General features: G+C 40.4%; 1 protein-coding gene across 1 annotated transcript; it reads left to right on the top strand.

Annotated features, from left to right (window-relative positions):
• Nucleotides 1–4,402: 4,402 nt before the first annotated feature.
• On the top strand, nt 4,403–20,879 carry LOC145442743 (GTP-binding protein 1-like). Its single transcript, XM_080320728.1, has 12 exons — nt 4,403–4,730; nt 5,117–5,225; nt 5,989–6,172; nt 12,405–12,613; nt 13,625–13,764; nt 13,827–13,949; nt 14,130–14,245; nt 15,472–15,616; nt 15,679–15,861; nt 16,754–16,889; nt 17,905–18,083; nt 19,252–20,879. The coding sequence occupies exons 1-12, from the start codon at nt 4,602–4,604 to the stop codon at nt 19,549–19,551; spliced, it is 1,953 nt and encodes a 650-aa protein (XP_080176854.1). The 5' UTR covers nt 4,403–4,601; the 3' UTR covers nt 19,552–20,879.
• Nucleotides 20,880–20,944: the final 65 nt, after the last annotated feature.

Genomic DNA, 20,944 nt, shown 5'->3' with positions numbered 1-20,944 from the left:
CCAACATGCGACCTTGCGTTTGCGCTTGCAGAAAGACCGTCGCCGATCAAACGTAGGCATAAAATGATTGACACATGTTGCTCGAAGCTTTCGATCAGGGTTGTAATGACTCGACTCTAGTCCGACTCGAGCCACCATTTTCTGATGACTCGACTTGACTTGACAGGTTGGCCACCCCTGACGTAAGTAGTACATAGGCCTACTGCTCGCCAAGAAGCAACGGTCAAACTGCGCTTAACTAAGCATAGCCAAACATCAATACATAAGTTACTATTTTAAACTAGGCAGAATGGAAATTAATTATCCTGCTGCGAGGGAGTGGCGTGTGGAACGTGTTGATAACCTGATATACAGCACGGCGGGTGTTCTTACAATCACACTAATGTAGGCTACGTACATCGGATATCTATTTACTGTGGATAATTCTTACGCAATGACGAGCAAAGCTAATAGGCTACTTCTGACGTAATAATGAGCAATAGCATTTGGAAATCAGACGTGTGTGCTTAGTGCTATCGCGAACCTGGTATAATATCTCTTCCTTGTTCAATGTTCACGAATGTTCAGTTTATGTCATAGTCCTTGTAAAAATAAAAAGTAATCGTTCTTTCACTAAGAAATCGATTAGATATGCGAAGTAGTCGATTACGATTACTTTGGAATTTTTTCGAATGTAATCGATTGCGATTTCTTGAAAATGCTGTAATCGTCGTAATCGATTACGATTACTAATCGCGATTACCCCATGCCTGGTTGTGTGGTGTGAATTTTCTTTGTGTGACGCTACTAGAATTGTGTGATACTTACGCAAGAGACGAACTGGACAACGTATACAAGTCAGCGAGATAGTGTAATGGTTGTGTGTCCGGCTTGTCCGGAATGGAATTGGTGGCAACGTCACACAGGATTTTCTGTTGATTTGCTTAATTATTCTATACAGAAGCTCTCATCACGCAGGATTTATTTCAAAAAATGAACCGAGATTCCATATAGGCGGCTTGTCGATCGGTAGGTCGTGGGTTCGATCCCTGGCCGGGTCAGACCAAAGATTAGAAAACTGGTATCCGCGGCTATCCTGCTAGGCGCTCGGCAATCACGGATAGCACGGAGACAAAACCAGGGGTGCATGACCTTGCTATAAAGGCCGTATCGCATCTCCGTCGTCAAAGCACCTCAATGGTGCAGGCGAAAAAGAATACCATCTCTCTTTCTCTCTCTCTCAGCCCAGTATGGTAGGTTACATAACTACATAGCAACATACAGCCACGGCCACAAGTAGTGATAAAAATTGACATTTATGGACTCACATGATCCCCATGAATTTATATAGCATTTGGGGTGGGCCTGATTTTTGTTGACGCAGGATTTGTCACGATTGAGTGAATTGGGATAAACGCAGTTCAGCTCCGGTATGGAATCGGTGCGCAGTGCTCACACGTTTTATTTTTTTATTATTTTCAATTAAATTACTTCAACTCGGAGAATCATCGCTGCTCACCTGATATATCGGGCAAATCGTACCGAGATTCCACGTCCACCCAGTAGGGGATCAGCTCATCACCACTTATTAGTTATAACAAATTCCATCGGTTCAAAACACCACAATATATTGCGACAATGAAAAGATAGGAGTCAGAACGACTTGGAATAGTCATTCAATAACACCAATCTTGACCAATAGATCGTATTATTTATAAGAGCATGGTAATACCGAACTGAATGAAAAGTAGCCTAACAGACGATAAAGGGATGATTTGAATACGGTATAGTGAATGTCACTTGTCCGTAGACGAAAAATCCAGATTGCAGACTGCGTAGCTAGTACAGTAGGGCCTACACAGTACAGCAGCATCCTGAGCTTGAATGGATCTTAATTTAATATTCCTTATAAATCCTTAATACTATAGTTATTGGCCATTGCGATTACGTTGAGATTTTCGGAATGGCCTTATGGGTCCTGTGTGCTGTGGAAGCTAGAGCATAGTGAATCTTCTTAAGCAGGCGGCCCCAACGTAAAATCGAATGAAATGCCGCAAGACGCAATCACGCAACGCAAGCAAAGTGATCAATCATCAGATTTCGTTACATGGGGAATTCAACAACACTGATGCAATCTGTTTCTTGATATCGTAAAGAAGGTTACGTAAGTCTATCATTCATGAGTACAGACAAATGAAATTAGGAAATTTCAAATATTTTACGGCGTTGCATCAGCTTACGCTGGACTATTGCACCACATTACACCAGTTCAAGCCTTAAGGTGATTCCCCTTACCTTGGCGGGAAAAAAAAGTAAATATTGGGAAGGCTAATAAATATCATTGCGACGGCGCCGAAGGTTACATGTGAATATCACATTAGATAGGGAAAGTCATTCAACTCAGAATTAAAAATATATTCAACTAAAGATATTGAAAAAGTACTATAATATTTTGTTTTGATAAAAAAAATCTAGGAAGGAGTACAATAACGCAGGATCATTGTTCCCAATAAATATAAATGATATAAATCATGCACTTATTATATGTAAATTGAAAACACTACGGAAAACTGAAAGTTTTTACACGGAAAACGCAATCACTGAAATACATTTTAATAGTTGAGCTAAGCTCAAAGGTTATTGTGGTAGAAAGTAAGTATCTGTTTACCTATGGATCGTGATTACTATTCCACCTATTCCGATAAAAATAATTTCCAGAGATTACGAGCAAGATTATTGAACTTTTGAGACGAGACAATCAATATTTGCATCCATTTCGATTTTACACCGGGTCTGAACGCCGGATGCGGATACGGACAGGACACCCTGTCATTCAGAAATCAGGCTTTGTTGACGTTGCGAGCGCAAAATAGTGAAGTGGCCGGCTGTTATCGACGTTATCGTTACGCAGACTTAGCAGAGTTTATCAGTGTAGTACACCAGTAGTTGCTACCGTCGCCCTCTTTTCCTTGTCCTTTGCATTCATGCCGTATATTATCTGGAATCATGAACTTTCTATTCATTTAAATTTGACAATCCTCAGTCAGTTGGGCTTGGGTATTGAATGTAAATTTGCATAAATGCGGCGCTTCTACAATATGATGGGATAACGCCCGTACTCTAGCTGTTATCTTTGATATAGTTGTTTTTACTGTTGCATGTTCCTCATTTTTCGTTACCATCTGAATTATTTGTGTTTTATGCCGAAATTGCTTTGATTTATGATGGACTATATATAGCACGAGTGGCTCCTAAAGTGGCAATATCGCCCCCAATTTTCCAAATAGAGATAGATTAGGACGAAAAATGTTGAAGTAGAAGTAGGCTACTATACAATTAAAACAGCTTGAGTAAGTGTATAAACCTACTTGAATTTGATGGAAAAGTATAAGGATAACCTTAATGAGCTTGAGCAATAAGTCAAAATTTTTGAAACCACAAACCACTGAACTATAACGGTACTCTCATCGTCCACTTTTTTTGTATCGCTACCATTCCTACCAATGTTCCCTCTAATTTTTCACGAGTCTGCGTGCACTCACCGACTCACTGCGCGGTCCCCTTGGACAACAGTGCGTAACTACTAAGAAAAGGTCATCACTTTGGACTTTTTGTGCGCAGCTTAGATTTTCAGTGCGCAGAGACCGTGTCAGCACTGCGCAATTGCGCACGTGTGCAGCTTAGGGGGAAAATTTGGCGCTTCTTCGATGGCAGTCAGAGATCAAAAAGTGTTCACCATGATCACCAATGAATGTTTTCCACGAACACGAATAATATATTGTTTTTGCGTTTGGAGAGGGTTAGGGAGGTTGGGTTGCGGGAGGGCGTTATTAGGGTTGTGGGAGGGTGTATATTAGGGTTGGGGTTAGGGATATTAGGGACAAGGGAGGGGGACATTAGGGTTGGGGAGGGGGATATTAGGGTTGTGGGAGGGGGATATTAGAGTCGGGGATATTTGGGTGGGAGAAAGGGGGATTGGAGGTGGCTTCGGTTCAAAGTTAAGGTTAGATTACCCCTAACCAGGGTTTAACCCACCTTCAATCTCCCTTTCCCCCAACCCTAATATCCCCTCTCCCACAGCCCTAATATACCCCTTCCCCAACCCTTATCTTGGGATACCCTAACCCACTTCCAATCTTCCCCTTTCACTAACATCCCCAACCCTAATCTTGGGATACCCAACCCCAACTTTAACCCTAACCCACTTCCAATCTTCCTTTCCTCCCACCCCAACCCTAATATCCGTCCCTCCAAACGCACACAAAAACAATTTATTTTGACGTTTATAATTTTGTGTTCGTGTTCATGGAAAACATTCATTGGTGATCATGGTGAACACTTTTCGATCTCTGACTGCCATCGAAGAAGTGCCGAAAATTTATCGGTATCTTAACTGATGAAACTAATAATGAATGTGAATGGTCAATAATGCTGGATTCCATGATTATTTCAGTTTTTGTTAGGTTAAGTTAGGGCGATCCTGTTACAGCAATCGTTGAGCACACTGTATTGCTCGAATTGTATATGATATGCAACACGCATGAGAGAATTGAATAATTAGCACATCGTCATTGGTATATTCCTGTAAAACAAGACGCTACCAGCAGTACAAAAGAATAACAATGGCCACGGCAGCAACTCAGACGGCACCTGGAAATGTGTCTAACGAGATAGAAGTGAATAACATATTCTCGAACGATAATGACTTTGCTTTTGATGATGAAGAAGATCAACAATTCATGATCCAGAAGGTAAACACAAATAAAATCTATTTCGACTTTGGTCCTGGGTTATAACCAGGTCACAAGTCAATATTACTTGATTCTAGTCGAAGATATTTTTAATCCTCAACAAAGCAAGTCAACGTAAAATTATTCAAACACATAAAAGACCTATTCTGGACCGATTTTTCAACTATCGGTCCAGATAGATAATACTCTAATCAAGTTATACAGAATGTCTGGAGTCAAATGGCTCGAGTAGAAGTCGCGTCATTATATGACTCAAGTGACTCAAGTCGAGTCATTTTCCATGTTTGTGAAAATGACTAGGGTCAAGTCTATGATAAATTGTGACTAGACTCATTGCAGTCGTAGTATATTGTGATGACGCCTAGATCGGTGTTTGTATGTTTCAGGACATGTTGATCAGCCCATCTGACGACGAATATGACATACTTGTGCGTCGACTGATGCAGCTTGTATCGGAGAACCAAGGAGAGTGTGTCTATTCGGTCGGCGAGAGTGGTGAGTAAAGAGAATATTTGCCTGCGTTCTTGTAATTACTTTCTTGTTGTACAGAACATTGATTCATTCTTCAAAATCAGTGGAGTTGAGAAAATGTTCAAAATTCCTTTTTCTTGTTCGAGTTTCTCAAGTTGCGTACTTCCCCATCCTAATCAAGCGGATTTTAGATCATTGCTAAACTGAATTTCAAGTGAAAATATGTCGAGACTCGAGATTAGTATTTGGTCAGATTCACATCATATTTATATGTGAATTTGTCATTACAAATGGTCGATGCAGATACTGCATGACAATAACAGAATATTATTTGGAAAATGACATTATTCATTCCATGTTAGTCACAAAGATGCCTCTTACACATTTTGACAAAGGAGCCTATGTCACCGGTGATTGGTCACTAAAGAGTTTTCGGTGCCTCATCCCAATCTACTTCTTAAACTACTTCTGTACTTCTCAAGTATATAGTTTCTCCTACTTAAAGTACCTTTTCTATGTCTAGGCAATTGCTACTTTTCATGGTAATTTAGCAATGGTGATTACCTTAACCATATGTGATACTTCTGAGGTGTGGGATTTGCTTGGTAGTAGACTATCAGTAGCGCAGTGTTTTGAGCAGAAATAATCCTCACATCTGATCTTAGAAATTGAAGTCTAGTACCTGCTAGTATGCCACCCCATTCAAAAGGAAGCTGGGAAGGGGCTGACTGGAGTTGGTCACAATGTTTTCATATCCCATGTTCACATTTTCTTATTTCAATCTCAGAGGATGACACAGAGAGTGGTTTATCAGACGACGACTTGGAACATTCGAAGCATACCTTGATCAGCATCGCGGCAGCTAACGAATGCGACTGCTCCTTCCTCCGCGAGAGAACGGCGACCAAAGGAAAAGTTCACGAATATCTTGTGCGGAGACAATACGGGGAAACGGACTTTCTCGAAGTCAAGTGAGTGGTTCTGAATCGAGTTTAACATGCAAAGTTTTCTTGTATGTATCGGTCTTTTGAATTTGACTTGCCACATCTATAAAACTTACCTCATTTTTGATATCGTGTCTCGAATAATGGCATCAGTGACACTGTAGTAAGTTTCAGAACTGCTGAACTTAGTGACGGTATTGCAACATATTGAAGTGAATTTGTGGGGAAACAGTTGCGCTTGTATGAGACTCTCAGCTATTCAGGTGTATTATGACACACAGTGCTACAACCCAGCATTATGCTTCTTTTTAAATTTTCGAAGATGAGTTAATTTTATCGTAGCTTACTACCAGAGATGGTCAGTATTCTCAGTAGTACTTCTATTTTTTCGAAGTACTCAAGTAGTTTTCCCTTTACTTCTGGTACTAACTCAAGTGGATCTGATTTTCACTACTTCTATTTCTACTTCGTAATATTTTGTGATCTACTTACTTACTTTTCGTTATTTTCAGTTTGTCAAGTAGAAGTAGTTCAATCCTCCAATCTGGAAGATAGCCTGAGGAATTTCGGGGCTGTTTTCAAGGAGTATCAACATTCAATTTTCATAAAAGTGGAGTAAAGCCCAGAATTTTCGTCGCCGTTCGCGCGCAGTGGATACGGAGTAACCAGTATAATTTAACGATAGTACTGATGAATATAATTTAAGTAGCGGGTTGGCGTGTTCCATTCACACCACATTGTCTCCCTTCGCCCATATGAAATAGTTCATCACAGTATATATGAAACTGATGTTTCGCAATCTAGCATTTACTTATCATATCGTAATCAAGCATTTCCATGTCCATGGCGTGTCCTAATCTGGAAAAGTGGACTCTGACTTTTTTTAGTTTTAAAGCAGTCTTAGCATACCACCTTTGAAACTTTCTGGACCAAAGACATGAAATACATGTTCCGCTTTTAGAAGTAGTATTTATATTTCACTTTCAATTCCCTGTATCATATACTTTGTGTTCTAATTAATATCAGTTCTTTTGTCTGGATAACATACATGTTGAAGTAGAAAAGCAAGTGTAGTAATGCCTTCAATTTCTGGAAATAAAGATACACAATATGGCAGTTTTGTGGTCCACCATATTTTTTATTAACGTTTACTAATCGCGTAAAGTGTTTACACTGTACCCTATGCAACTTCTCCGTATTGCTCTTCGACTAAACTACGGGCCTTATAATATGGGGGAGGGAACTATACCATGATATTTTCTGAAACGTGGTGTTCGAGAAAACTGAGGATTAGTATCGCATTTCCATTCCAATACTATCATTTTCATCCCATGATGGGGACGAATGCTTATGCTGTCGAAAATTGAATACCTCCTGGTATGCATCAATATGAATCAAGCTTGTCACCTTTCGCATAGGTCAATTTGCACCTTTTGACAATCCATGTGAACGAATTAGGATCGTTTTCACAACTACTCACTTAAGTAGATTTAAAGTCAGTCAATTCTACTTCTACTTGAAGTAGTTTTAGGTTGCTTATGGAAGAAGTACTTCTACTCTTACTTAAGTAGCTTTCTTGACTACTTTGACCACCTCTGCTTACTACTAAATGTGATATTAACATGTTTTTAGGGACTGTGTTACCAATTCCAGTTTATTGATTATTATTTTATTATTTGCGTTTCTGATGTTATACGTGGGGTGCTATCACGACTAGAGCCCGACCGATATTGGATTTCTGAGCCGATACCGATTAAACCGATATCCAGTACCTTCACCGATAACCCCGATATATTCAGCCGATATTCAAAAGATATGGAATCTAGCTCAAGGCCCCTATTTAACACCTCAAGAGTATTTATTTCAACAACTTCACAGCCATTGCTATGCTTGAACATGAAATAAATGATCTAGGGGCTATAAAAATATATCAATAGTACCAGTCTAGTAGTTGCAGATTACAGATCAGCACAATTTCTCGCCCCTTTGTCCTAGGAGTGAACTTCTGTAGTCTTCATAAATGATGTATATAGTGCTAAACACAGTGAGCAGTCTTTCACTTGGTACCATAGTTAGTGGCACAGCAAGAATTGGAAATCTTTCTTCATTTCGGTTCCACCGCTCCATTGCAGGAATCTTTACTTCAATGGTTTCACCTAGTATTGATAAACTTCTGGCAGTGCACCTGGAGCCTTCAGCACATCATTAACAGTTAGCTTAAGAGAATGTGCAAAACTACTCAAATTGCCATCCCCTTGGGCCTTGACAACGACCAGCATTTCAACAATCAATTGATCAATATTTTACGCTCTTTTGCCAGAATTGACCCATGTCATCATGGAAACATTTTCGTATTAACTGTTGGCTTCACTCCACTTTTTGTTTGATTTTCTTGCACTCTATGCTCGCATATTTCCTATCATGGTATCCCTCAGGCCTCCGTCAGATAGATGACTTCATACATTACTGGCATAGGCGCCGAACGCTAATTTTCCCTAGGCATGCGAGTTCGATGACGTCACAAAGGAATGACGTCATGATCCGACGGAATTGATAATTAGGGATAATATAGCATCAATTCATGAGAGTTAAGTGCCTGCATAAATGCCGATTATGCAATATCTTCGTGTTAACAAACTTGCGCGTATGATAAGCTTGTCAACGAGTCCGGAAGTGCTGTCAATTAGCGAGTTCCTGATTGCTAGCGAACAATTAAATACGCCGCTTATCAACGCGTATTACGTAACCTCGGCGACGATTTGCGCAAGGCAAAATGTCAGAGTTGTCTGCGGACATTCGATGTTATTCAGGTCAGCGATGTCGCTCTTTAATTACAATCGCTAACCAACAAACACGGCATTGTCACCAAGCCATCGAGAGATTGGAACTAACGCATGGTAGGCTCGAGAGATGGGAGCCAACGCATGCTCGGCTCTAGACGTGATAGTTGGCCAGCGATGATATCTTTCGTACCAGGCCTGTTGCAGATGCGATTGTGTAGGCAAGCGATAATATCGTGCGCGCCAATGCAGATGCGATAGTGCAGGCAGCGATGGCACCGGGCCTACTGCTGATATGATTTCATGCTCAAGCAAGTGAAACTAGGCTTGTCGGAGACACGATAAAGCAGGCAAGCGTCCCAAACGATGATTGCCGAGCGCACGGCAATCAATGACACAATTTCGCGATCATCTCAGCGGGAGATCGCGTCGCGTTACATTGTGCACAAACAAATCTCGTTAATTGGCAACGCGCTTGTAGCTAATTGGCCGCGCGCAACGGGTTACCTCACGCACATAAGCGGTAGCAGGTAATGTCGTAAACGGAAATACATTACGATTCGTTCTAAATAACACAATCGGGGTTTATGCCGATTCATGCCAAACCGAATTCTAGGCATGCCGCATGCCTAAAAAAATGTCTAGGCATGCCTGGCATGCCTTGCATGCCCAGGTTCGGCGCCTATGATTACTGGTATATTTCGCTCTGTTGGTACCGAGCCTTGGCTTGTCAGCTTCTTACACAGACACCACCAGCACTATCTACAGAAAATGCTTCGACTCGATGTTCTTCTCTATCATCCCGAGGGTCAGTGCAGCATGAATGAAGTTCTCATTTCTCTAATCGATTGAAATCTTCTGTAGACAACTATCCATCCAGCTGCTCTCTGCCATTGGTGATCGATCAATGCTGGGGATTCCCATGAAGTCAGTGGGGCATGACGGTGAAAGTATATTTTCACACAAGCACGCAGACTGGCCTGTATGCACTATATGCAGCTTGGCCATTTATTTTTATCATTTACTGACAGGCAGTGAAGACCTTACGTCTTCTCTGACTCCCTACCACCATGTTGTGACGTCACGAAAATGGCCGATATTTTTTTACCTCCAATGGCCGATACCGACATTTCTTTCCAAGTGTGACATCGACTCGATATTATCGGCTCCCGATAATCGATCGGACTCTAATCACGACGCAGGAATCTATAGTGACTAACAATGCGTTTTGCGTCATGCCGGATAGGCCTACTGTTTCTCATGTAAAATGTGACTCAATTTGTTTTGTTTTTATTGCTCAGTGAGTGCCGGTTATAGCTGAATCATGATTTCAGTCGTTGCATTTAAGTTCCGTTGTGAATGCTGGATAGATGGATTTATTTTAAAGACATTTTGTGGTTTTAGTCTCAATCACAGTACACTGGGCTGTTGTGTCGTATGGATATTGGTACGTTTCTACAATTGAACAGCTTCTTTGAGGTACAGAACTTCAATATACAATTGAATAGTATATTCATATTGAAATGAACCCGAATATTTTCACCTGACGATTACCCCTGACGAGTGTCAGCCGAAAATATTCGGGTTCATTTCACTATGAATATACTATTCAATTGTTTCTACAATTGTAGATAATTGAATAGTATATTCATATTGAAATGAACCCGAATATTTACGGCTGACACTCTTCAGGGGTAATCGTCAGCAACTAGTAGAGAATTGGAAAGAACATTGTATATCAACAATCAACGATGTTCGGGTTCATTTCAATATGAATATACTATTCAATTATCTACAATTGTAGAAACAATTGAATAGTATATTCATATTGAAATGAACCCGAATATTTTCGGCTGACGATTACCCCTGACGAGTGTCAGCCGAAAATATTCGGGTTCATTTCACTATGAATATACTATTCAATTGTTTCTACAATTGTAGATAATTGAATAGTATATTCATATTGAAATGAACCCGAACATCCGTTGATTGTTGATATACAATGTTCTTTCCAATTCTCTACTAGTTGCTGACGATTACCCCTGAAGAGTGTCAGCCGTAAATATTCGGGTTCATTTCGATATGAATATACTATTCAATTATCTACAATTGTAGAAACAATTGAATAGTATATTCATATTGAAATGAACCCGAATATTTTCGGCTGACGATTACCCCTGACGAGTGTCAGCCGAAAATATTCGGGTTCGTTTCAATATGAATATACTATTCAATTGTTTCTACAATTGTAGATAATTGAATAGTATATTCATATTGAAATGAACCCGAACATTGTTGATTGTTGATATACAATGTTCTTTCCAATTCTCTACTAGTTGTTGACGATTACTCCTGACGAGTGTCAGCCGAAAATATTCGGGTTCATTTCAATATGAATATACTATTCAATTATCTACAATTGTAGAAACAATTGAATAGTATATTCATATTGAAATGAACCCGAATATACTATTCAATTGTTTCTACAATTGTAGATAATTGAATAGTATATTCATATTGAAATGAACCCGAACATTGTTGATTGTTGATATACGCTGTTCTTTCCAATTCTCTACTGGTTGCTGACGATTACCCCTGACGAGTGTCAGCCGTAAATATTTGGGTTCATTTCAATATGAATATAACTATTCAATTGTATATTGAAGTTCTGTACCTCCAAGAAGCTCTTCAATGGTAGATAAGAACCAAGGTTACAACCTTATAGAACCTATCCTATTGTTGTCATTGCTTTAATTGTTGTTTGTGTCAATGATATGTTTTCGAAGGTTTGAACTCGCTTGACCCCTCCATTAACAGTTAAGTCGCTGAAACCTTTCTGGCAAGGCAGGAGTCAGCAGCCTTGAGTCTGTGGGCTATGTCTGGCCCGCTAGCTGTTGTGATCCGTATACATTTTTAAATAGTATATTCATATTGAAATGAACCCGAATATTTTCGGCTGACACTCGTCAGGGGTAATCGTCAGCAACTAGTAGAGAATTGGAAAGAACATTGTATATGAACAATCGTATCACAAAATATGACGTCACCAGCATGAAATTTCGAATGAGAGAGCGTTCAATGTACTATTTTTAGGTGGTACACGAACTCCTTTTGTTGACAGAGTATACATTTTTGTAATATGATAATTTAAAAATGATAAATATATTGAGAATTACCGAACACTCTTGCAGAAGAGACTCTTTGGGGTACAGAACTTTAATATACATTTTAATAATATATTCATAGTGAAAATATATTAAAACCCGAAGCTTGCAGAAGCATGCACATTAAAATACCAGTAGATGTGAATTCCACATGATTGAGAATTTTTCATATTGATTAGTCTTGCACCACCCGCAATGCTATCCCTGAAATGTTGAGCGCCATACTGGGAGCTTACTCAACACAAATGAATATTTTATGTATTCGGAATGACATGCCTATTGAGTATCAAGAACACAGCAACCTATCTCTTTCAGAGTCGCCGTGGTGGGCAATGTAGACGCAGGCAAATCCACCCTGCTCGGAGTGTTGACTCATAACGAACTGGACAACGGCAGGGGTCACGCTCGGCAGAAATTATTTCGGCACAAGCACGAAGCCGAGTCGGGCAGGACCAGCAGTGTCGGGAATGAAATTCTAGGGTTCGACAGCGGCGGGGCAGTCGTCAACAAAGCAGACAGCCACGGTATGGTGAAATATATCTTTGTGCCAATATTTCGTATTTGCTTTTCTGTATTGTGTTTACACTAGTACTTTGTATGTTTGCGTTGAATTGTCGCCTGGACCAATGGTTCTGGGAGACGGGTAAAATATCAATAAAGGCTGGTAAACCCTCTAATTTACCCAAAATGTAATTACAACATAATTTATGTATGCAACCCAAAAGCAAATATTGGTAACTTCATTTAATGCTGTCTCTTTGTTATTAGACATTGTGCTGTTCCGTTGTGCATGGTTCTATTGAAGTTTTGGAGAGGCTAAGTCCCAGGATTGTAATGACTCGAGTCATAATTTTCTGATGACTTGACTTGACTCGAGTGATTTTCTCAAAATACGAAAATGAGTCGACTCGAGTCAACCTGTGTATTGACTCGACTTGGACTCGAGTTATTGCGCATGACTCGAACCAAGTCATATGACTCGAGACTCAGACGACCAAGACCGACATTTCATTGTTATTTCGAAGAATAGTAAAGTAACTACCGTATAGGGATTTCGTCTATTGGTACTGGTACTTGAAATTGCAACCAGTGACTGCTAAAAGTGAGGGAAATTAGTATATTATAAATGCATACAATCGATATATCGAAACAAAGTTATAAAAAGTGGGTTTAACAAGACTTCAACTGAAAACTGAGCAGTTAACACAATGACTTGGACTCGGACTCGAGTCATAATACCATGACTTGGACTCGGACTCGACCCTCTGCTTGATGACTCGGACTTGACTCGGTGGTGAATTGAAAATGACTCGACTTGACTCGAGTCAAAACTATAAAAGTGAGATTGACTTGTGACTCGGTTACAACCCTGCTAAGTCCTGTTGAAACTTCACTCGGACCAGCGGTTAAGAACTGCTGGCCTTGCGTATCAGTCTGTAGTGGTGCTATATGAATTTGGAAATATATATATAAACTACAAAATTAATATTAAAATATTATTTTTATTATTATCATAATATAATAAAATATTTCAGGAGGTCACATCGATTGGAGTATGATTTGCCGACAGTCTTCCAAAGTCATCACCTTCGTGGATTTGGCGGGGCACGAAAAATATCTGAAAACCACCGTGTTCGGAATGACTGGGCATTTACCAGATTTCTGTATGCTAATGGTAACGTCTACCGGGTGCTTATCTCAAAAATCAGTGGATTTACACGTTGTTTGATTCTGCAGATTGGAAGTAACGCCGGTATCGTGGGTATGACAAAAGAGCATCTCGGATTGGCTTTGGCGTTGAACGTGCCTGTCTTTGTAGTCGTCACTAAGATCGATATGTGCCCACCCAATGTGTTGCAGGTACGGATTGGCTAAGATTTAAACTGGTTGAAGTAAGGTAGGCCTACATGTGAATTTTGATTTCATTACCTCAAATTACTGCCGGTTTTTTTCTTCGTTGAAACCCGTGTGGTGATGTATAATGGTCGGAGCAAGCTGGTGTAGGTGAATATGTGACAAAATGTGTTCGTTTTTCAATAGGAAACATTGAAGCTTTTGGTGAAGATCTTGAAATCTCCCGGCTGCCGGAAGATTCCTGTCCTGGTGTCGAATCAGGACGACGTGGTCGTCACAGCAACGAATTTTACCTCCGAAAGGTAAGTCTATTGGTTCGAGATCGCAGCAATGCTATTTTGGCTCGCGAGAGATGCCCGACTGTCTACAAAACAGAATCGGACAAATAGACAATTTCAGTTGTGTAAATACACTAGTAATTACGAAGTACCGTAATTTTCCATGTAAAATGTGCAAAATTTTCACGATTTTTTGCCCTAAAATAGGGGGGTGCGTATTATACATGGGTACAACAAGCCTTGAAAAAAATCTCCCTCGACAAAAAAACTTGAAATCAAACCTTTCTTCATGTTTGTTTCCAATCGCGCATCACTTTCAGCCATCGCGCCCAGTAATTCGTATTATAGAGTGTAACGCGCTGCCAATTAGTGGGAAGCGTGTTGCCAATTAACGAGAGTCGTGTGCACATGCACGCGATCTCCTGCTGAGTTGGTTTGCCGTTTATACGTTAGCGAAATTAGGTTACTCGCGCGCGGCAATTCCCGACAATTCATCGCGTCAACGACTGGCCCGAACAATCGCATATGCAATGTATACATATACAAGAGGCTTGCCTAATCACTAATCCATCAGTCGCATCTCCAACAGACCTGTTGTGCATGACATAACCGTTAGCCTAGGCGCAATCGCATCCTTAATGGGCATCGTGCGCAAGATGTCGACTCGTTGGCCTAAATTAACTCGCTGCCGGCCTCGCAGGCTTTGGCTGCTATCTACTATCATTTAGAGACAATACCGTTAATTGTATAATGATTAGCAATCGCATCTGTAAAAGGTCTCCTCGTGCCCAAGATGTCGTGTCGCTAGCCTGAACTATCGCGCCGCCCGCGTCGCAGGCTTCGGCTGCTATCTACTATCGTTTAAAGACAATCCCGCTAATTGTATAATGATTAGCGATCGTTGTGTAATGATTGTTCAAGAGTGACATCGCAAAACAGAATGACGTCGTGTATGAAATCGGAACTATTCATTTACTGAAATGCAGGGTGCGTACTATACATGGGTACAGGCTTTTTCCCAGAATTTACATGCCATTTAAGGGGTGCGTATTATACATGGGGGGGGGTACTATACTTGGAAAATTACGGTATTCGGTAATTCTAATTTAATTCAGGAAAAACTGTGTAGATATAATTCTAATTCTAATTAAAAAAGCCCAAAAATTTCTAGTGCAACTCTGCTACAAAATCATTTTTGAAGATGTGCTACAAGGAAAAGCTATTTTTTTTTACGAATTGCACTTTTTCAGGGTCTGCCCCATTTTTCAAATAAGCAACGTCACAGGACAAAACCTGGACCTGTTGAAGATGTTTTTGAATCTCCTGCACTGCCGGACGAAATTTAACGAGAAAGAAAACTCCGAGTTACTGATCGACGATACGTTCTCCGTGCCGGTACGTGGGAGTTTAGTAAACTCTTTATACATCCGATGTTATTTGTGGGATATTCTTTTCAGGGTGTGGGCACTGTGGTGTCTGGCACTGTTCTCAGAGGGCTGATCAAGGCCGGGGAGGTTTTGCTCCTGGGACCGGACGCGCTCGGAAAGTTTGACCCCATCCAAATCAAAAGTATACACAGAAAAAGAATGATTGTCAAAGAAGTCAGAGCCGGGCAGTCTGCAGCGTTGGCTTTGAAAAAGGTAAGCTTGATATACATTTTAATATTACATTCCAATTACAATAAATAAAGAACTATTAACTTTCACTAGAATCCAACCTCATTGAAATTCAAGAATATTTAATCGCCTTAATCATGGATTTTCTTGGCGTCTGGAAAAATAACAAATTTGAAAACAAGTGTTGTTGTAGTGAAATAGTGGTTAAGGGTCAGCATATTTATATTGGTTAGGTCTGATGTTCGGGTTATCTCAGAGTTGTAATGACTCGACTCGAGTCGCGATTTTCTGATGATTTGAGTCATTTTCTCAAAATACGGAAATGACTCGACTTGGACTCGAGACTCAGACGACCAGCGTTTCGATTGTAATTTCAAAGAATAGTAAAGTAACCACACTATTGAGAGTTCGTCAAATTGGTACTGGTGCTTGAAAATGCGACCAGAAACTACTAAAAGTGAGGAAAATTAGTATATTATGAATGCGAACCATTCGATATCACCAAGCGGAGTTATGAAAAGTGGGTTTAACTAGACTTCAACTGGAAACTGAGCAGCCTACTCAATGGCTTGGACTCGGACTCGAGTCATAATATAGCATGACTCGGACTCGAACCTCTGCTCGCTGACTTGCGACTCGGAGCCTTGTGACTTGGTTACGACCCTGGGTTATCTTGTGTTATTTTGAATGACTCCCTATTTTCAATGAATGTCTCACTACTATGATAGGCCACTCACAGTCTTGAAGGTCAGCCATTTTTCTTGGTAGGATCAAGATTAGTGTTTTTGAAAAATATAATTTCTTCGCGTCACGTTGTGAACCAATTATAACGGGTGTTTTTTAAAGGCTTGGGTCTACTTTTCAACAGTCGTGTCCCAGATGCGACTCGGTAATTTTGGACCTCGCTCCTTTGCAGATTAAAAGGGCAAACATCCGAAAAGGCATGGTGATGGTCCATCCCAAATCGAATCCGAAAGCAGTTTGGGAATTTTACGGCGACGTTCTGGTACTGCATCATCCGACCACGATAAGTCCCAAGTATCAAGCGATGGGTGAGTTCGGCACATCAGTATAGGTTTTGCCTGCATCCATTACTTACTGAAGTGGTAATGCCTTTTGACTACTTTCACTTTTACTTGAACAATTTTTAGGCATAACTACTTACTTATGCACTGTTGATTTTTTACATGTGAATAGAATATCCATATTGAAATCAATCCAAATATTTTTGACTGACGCTCGTCAAAGGTGATCCTCAGCAACTAGTAGAGAATTAGGGACAACATTATATATCAACAATCGTATCACTAAATGTGTATGCTCAATGTACTATTTTTAGATGGTGGCATCATATTTTGTGATACAATTGTTGATATACAATGTTCTTTCCGTTTCTCTGCTAGTTGCTGACGATTACCCCTGACGAGTGTCAGCCGAATATATTCGGGTTCATTTCAATATGAATATACTATGCAATTGTATATTGAAGCTATGTACCTCCAGAAGTTCTACAAATGAAAGTGTGAACGGTAGGGTCACCATACGTCCTCTTCTATGAGAATTTGTCCTTTTTTTTTCCAAAAATGTAAATGTCCTCGGAGGATTCCTAAATGTCCTTTTTTTCTATAAAAAGGATTAACGGAGCTTTTTTTTTCAGGCAATACAGTTTTATCAGTCAAAAAAATTTCCGAATTTTTGAAAAGTGTCCTCTTTTTTAGGACCTCAAGATATGGCAACCCTAGTGAACGGTCTCTCCCGAGGACTCTAAATCTGTCGTCTCGATAATTTTTCGCACAAACATAATTATCCAACAAAAGTATGACAATGCCTGTGATCTGTTGGATAATTCTGTTTGTAAGATGACTAGTCATTTTGCATTAGTCACAAAGATACATCTTGCAATTACAAAGGTAGCCAGCTATGATTAACTGCTAGAAGTATTCGACCCCTTCGACTAGATCTACTTTATAAAACTACATAATCAAGTAGTGCATCTATTATATCCACCTCTGTGTGATGTCATGCAATTCGCCGACCGTAACATTCCGCAATCCTTGCCTTGTTTAGTTCACTGCGGGAGCATCCGACAGACTGCCAGCATCCTGAAGATGAATCAGAACCACTTGAGAACGGGCGACAAGGCCAGCGTTCACTTCCGTTTCTTGAAAAATCCCGAATATCTTCGCGTCGGGCAGCGGTTCGTGTTTCGAGAGGGACGAACGAAGGCCGTAGGCACCATCACAGACGTAAGTGTTCATTCTGGTTGTCAAAAAATGACTTTTTTTTCAAATTTTACTGGCTACTGGATAAAATTGTTAGGTTGATTAAAAATAACGCTGCACACCAATTCTGGCTCAATTCCGACATACGTAAGCAAGTTTTGGATTTTTCAAATTTTACTGGTTAGGTTGTGGCAATATACGATGCGCAACTAATTCGGCTCAATTCCAACCAGTACAAGCCAAGTTGTTAGAGGACAAAATTTTGAATTTAAAAAGAAATATTATGCATCTACCCACCGCAAATACTACCATTTGAAATCCTGAATTTTAAACATCAATATCGTCTAATCTGCTGGTTGCAATTGAGCCAAATTTCATGTACATCGTTTTTGTAGTAACGCTGACAAGTTTACCACAAAGTGAATCGGCCTATTTTTTTTAACTGAAAAAATTTGCTCTCGGAAATAAATTTAGTTTGAGAAAAACATGATAACTCTCGTATCTGCAACGGCACTTCTCAGTTCGCAGTAACGTTTGAGAACATTTTAAGGAGGATGAGTCGGAGCATTTTGAAAATCTTTGACTCGCTGAGACGGAGTATTGCAAAATTTCTGTGAGCTTAAGTCTGTCTCAACCAGGGTTGTAACCAAGTCACGAGGCTCCGAGTCACAAGTCAATCTCACTTTTATAGTTTTGACTCGAGTCAAGTCGAGTTCAAGTCATCAATCAGAGGTTCGAGTCCGAGTCATGGTATTATGACTCGAGTCCAAGTCATTGTCTTGACAGCTCAGTTTCCAGTAAAAGTCTTGTTAAACCCACTTTATATAACTCTGTTTGGTGATATCGAATGATTCGCATTTATAATACACTCGTTTCCCTTGTTTTTAGCAGTTTCTTGTCGCATTTTCAAGTACCAGTACCAATAAACTAAATTTCAATCGGGTGGTTACTTTACTATTCTCCGAAATCACAACAAAATGTCGGTCTTGGCCGTCTGAGCCTCGAGTCATGCGCGATGACTCGTGTCCGAGTCGAGTCAACACACAGATTGACTCGAGTCGTGTCATTTCGGTATTTTGAGAAAATGACTCGAGTCGAGTCTGGTCCCAACCAAGACGAAATTTAACAAACCCCCGGCTCCACAACCCTGATAATTTGTTCCTCACTTAAATTTTGGATTTTCATTTTCCAGCTTCTATTCGACGCCCCAGTCTACCAAAGCCACCTGAAGCAATCTCGCAACACCCGACAAATGTCGGCGCTACAGCGTCAGCAGTACGCAGCGGCGTTGGCCGGCACCGCTGTGCCCAACGCAGGCAATTCGGAACCTTCAACGTCAAAAGCGGCACAAGGCGGCGCGAGTGCGCGGAAAGGAGCGACCGCGAGACGGCGCGGTGGGAGGAAGCAATACGACAAGCGAGCTAACGAAGCTGAACTCGTTGACACGGCACCCCCTGTAAATTCTGCCCTGTCGACACAAACGCAGCCTTAGAATTTGATGTATGTTACAAGGGCTGGGCAAATGGTTACCGAGTTATTCGTTTCCAAATCGAGTATTGCTCATTAAAACAGTATTGGAGGATATGGCAATTCCAGATATGTACCTTTTACATGACCCCTAAGAAAATAAAGGCAGTTCTATGCCACATAAATATAATTGTGATATTTTCAGACCATACCAGGGTTGTAACCAAGTCGCAAGGTTCCGAGCCACAAGTAAATCTCACTTTTATAGTTTTGACTTCAGTTTTGAGTTCGATCAAGTTCAACTCAATTTCTTTCAACTCTGCTAGTGTGATATAGAATGGCACGCATTCGCAATATCGTAATTTTCCTCAGTCGTGACAGTTTTTGGCCGTGTTTTCCAAATATTAGACTAAATACCAATAATATGGTGACTTTAGTATTCTTGGAAGTTACAACAAAATGTCTGTCTTGGCCGTCCTAGTCTCGAGTCATAATGACTTGACTTGGTTCGAGTCATACACAGTGACTAAAGTACAAGTCGAGTCAATACACAAATTGACTCGAGTCAAGTCATTTTATGCATTTGAAAAAATGACTCGAGTTAATTCGAGTCGCCATAAAATCGAGACGTTACAACCCTGGGCCGTAACTACTTCAGTGGAATTTGTGACAAAGTGAGGGGTTGATCACGGCCTCGCAGAACAGTCATTTCCACTAACGAGGGTAACTTTGTACTATGTGTTTTGGATGCTGTGATATGACCGACTGTGGTTTAACGGCTTATACGATGGGAAAAATTGTCAAAACTGTAACTCTCGTCGAGAATATGAGTTGCAATCAAACGGGGGGTATAATTTCAGTAGGCCTACTTGATGAAAATAGTCTCAATAAATACTCGATTTGGATTTGAGTACTTGGAACATTGTGCTCAGCCCTAACTGTTACATGTTCATGCCGTGTTTACTCGAATATAAGACACAGGTTGGTTTCCCTACAACCTCTCAAGTTTGAATGCGTAAAACACTCTGATACAATATAAATAAGGTAAATTGTGGAAATCTGAAAATGTTTCAAAATTTCACTGTGCCCAACGTCCGCGTGGTAACGGAACGGTGTCTTGTATTCTTGTAGTAACGGTGAATTGTTTTTCACCGCAGCAAAAATGTTTTTAATAACGGTAAAGTTCTGTGGCTAAATTGGTTCGGCGTACTTTTCGACAACTTGTTCCAGCGTGGGTGTCTTTTGCTCGATGGGGATGGTAGAGCCGTCGTTTGTGTGTAGTGGAGTACGTTAACGTGTACTGTATGTTTTATCCGTTTCAAATCCCGGAAATACATTTGAACTCTTGATGAATGCATTTCTTGATTTGCAGCTGTGTGTTGAGCTAACTATATGCAAGGCTCGTCAACATTAAATCC

The sequence above is a fragment of the Botryllus schlosseri genome, chromosome 7, assembly GCF_051294905.1.
Source record: "Botryllus schlosseri isolate E-star chromosome 7, Bs_hap1, whole genome shotgun sequence".
Taxonomy (NCBI): domain Eukaryota; kingdom Metazoa; phylum Chordata; class Ascidiacea; order Stolidobranchia; family Styelidae; genus Botryllus; species Botryllus schlosseri.
The sequence above is the reverse complement of the archived record's forward strand: the minus strand, read 5'-3'. Positions and strand labels throughout refer to the sequence as shown.

Excerpts from the sequence above, each read along its gene's own strand:
- LOC145442743 (XM_080320728.1), top strand. The coding sequence starts at position 4,602 with ATGGCCACGGCAGCAACTCAGACGGCACCTGGAAATGTGTCTAACGAG. Across the intron at positions 6,173-12,404 it reads ACGGACTTTCTCGAAGTCAA|AGTCGCCGTGGTGGGCAATG; the intron begins GTGAGTGGTTCT and ends TATCTCTTTCAG. Across the intron at positions 15,617-15,678 it reads ACGATACGTTCTCCGTGCCG|GGTGTGGGCACTGTGGTGTC; the intron begins GTACGTGGGAGT and ends TATTCTTTTCAG.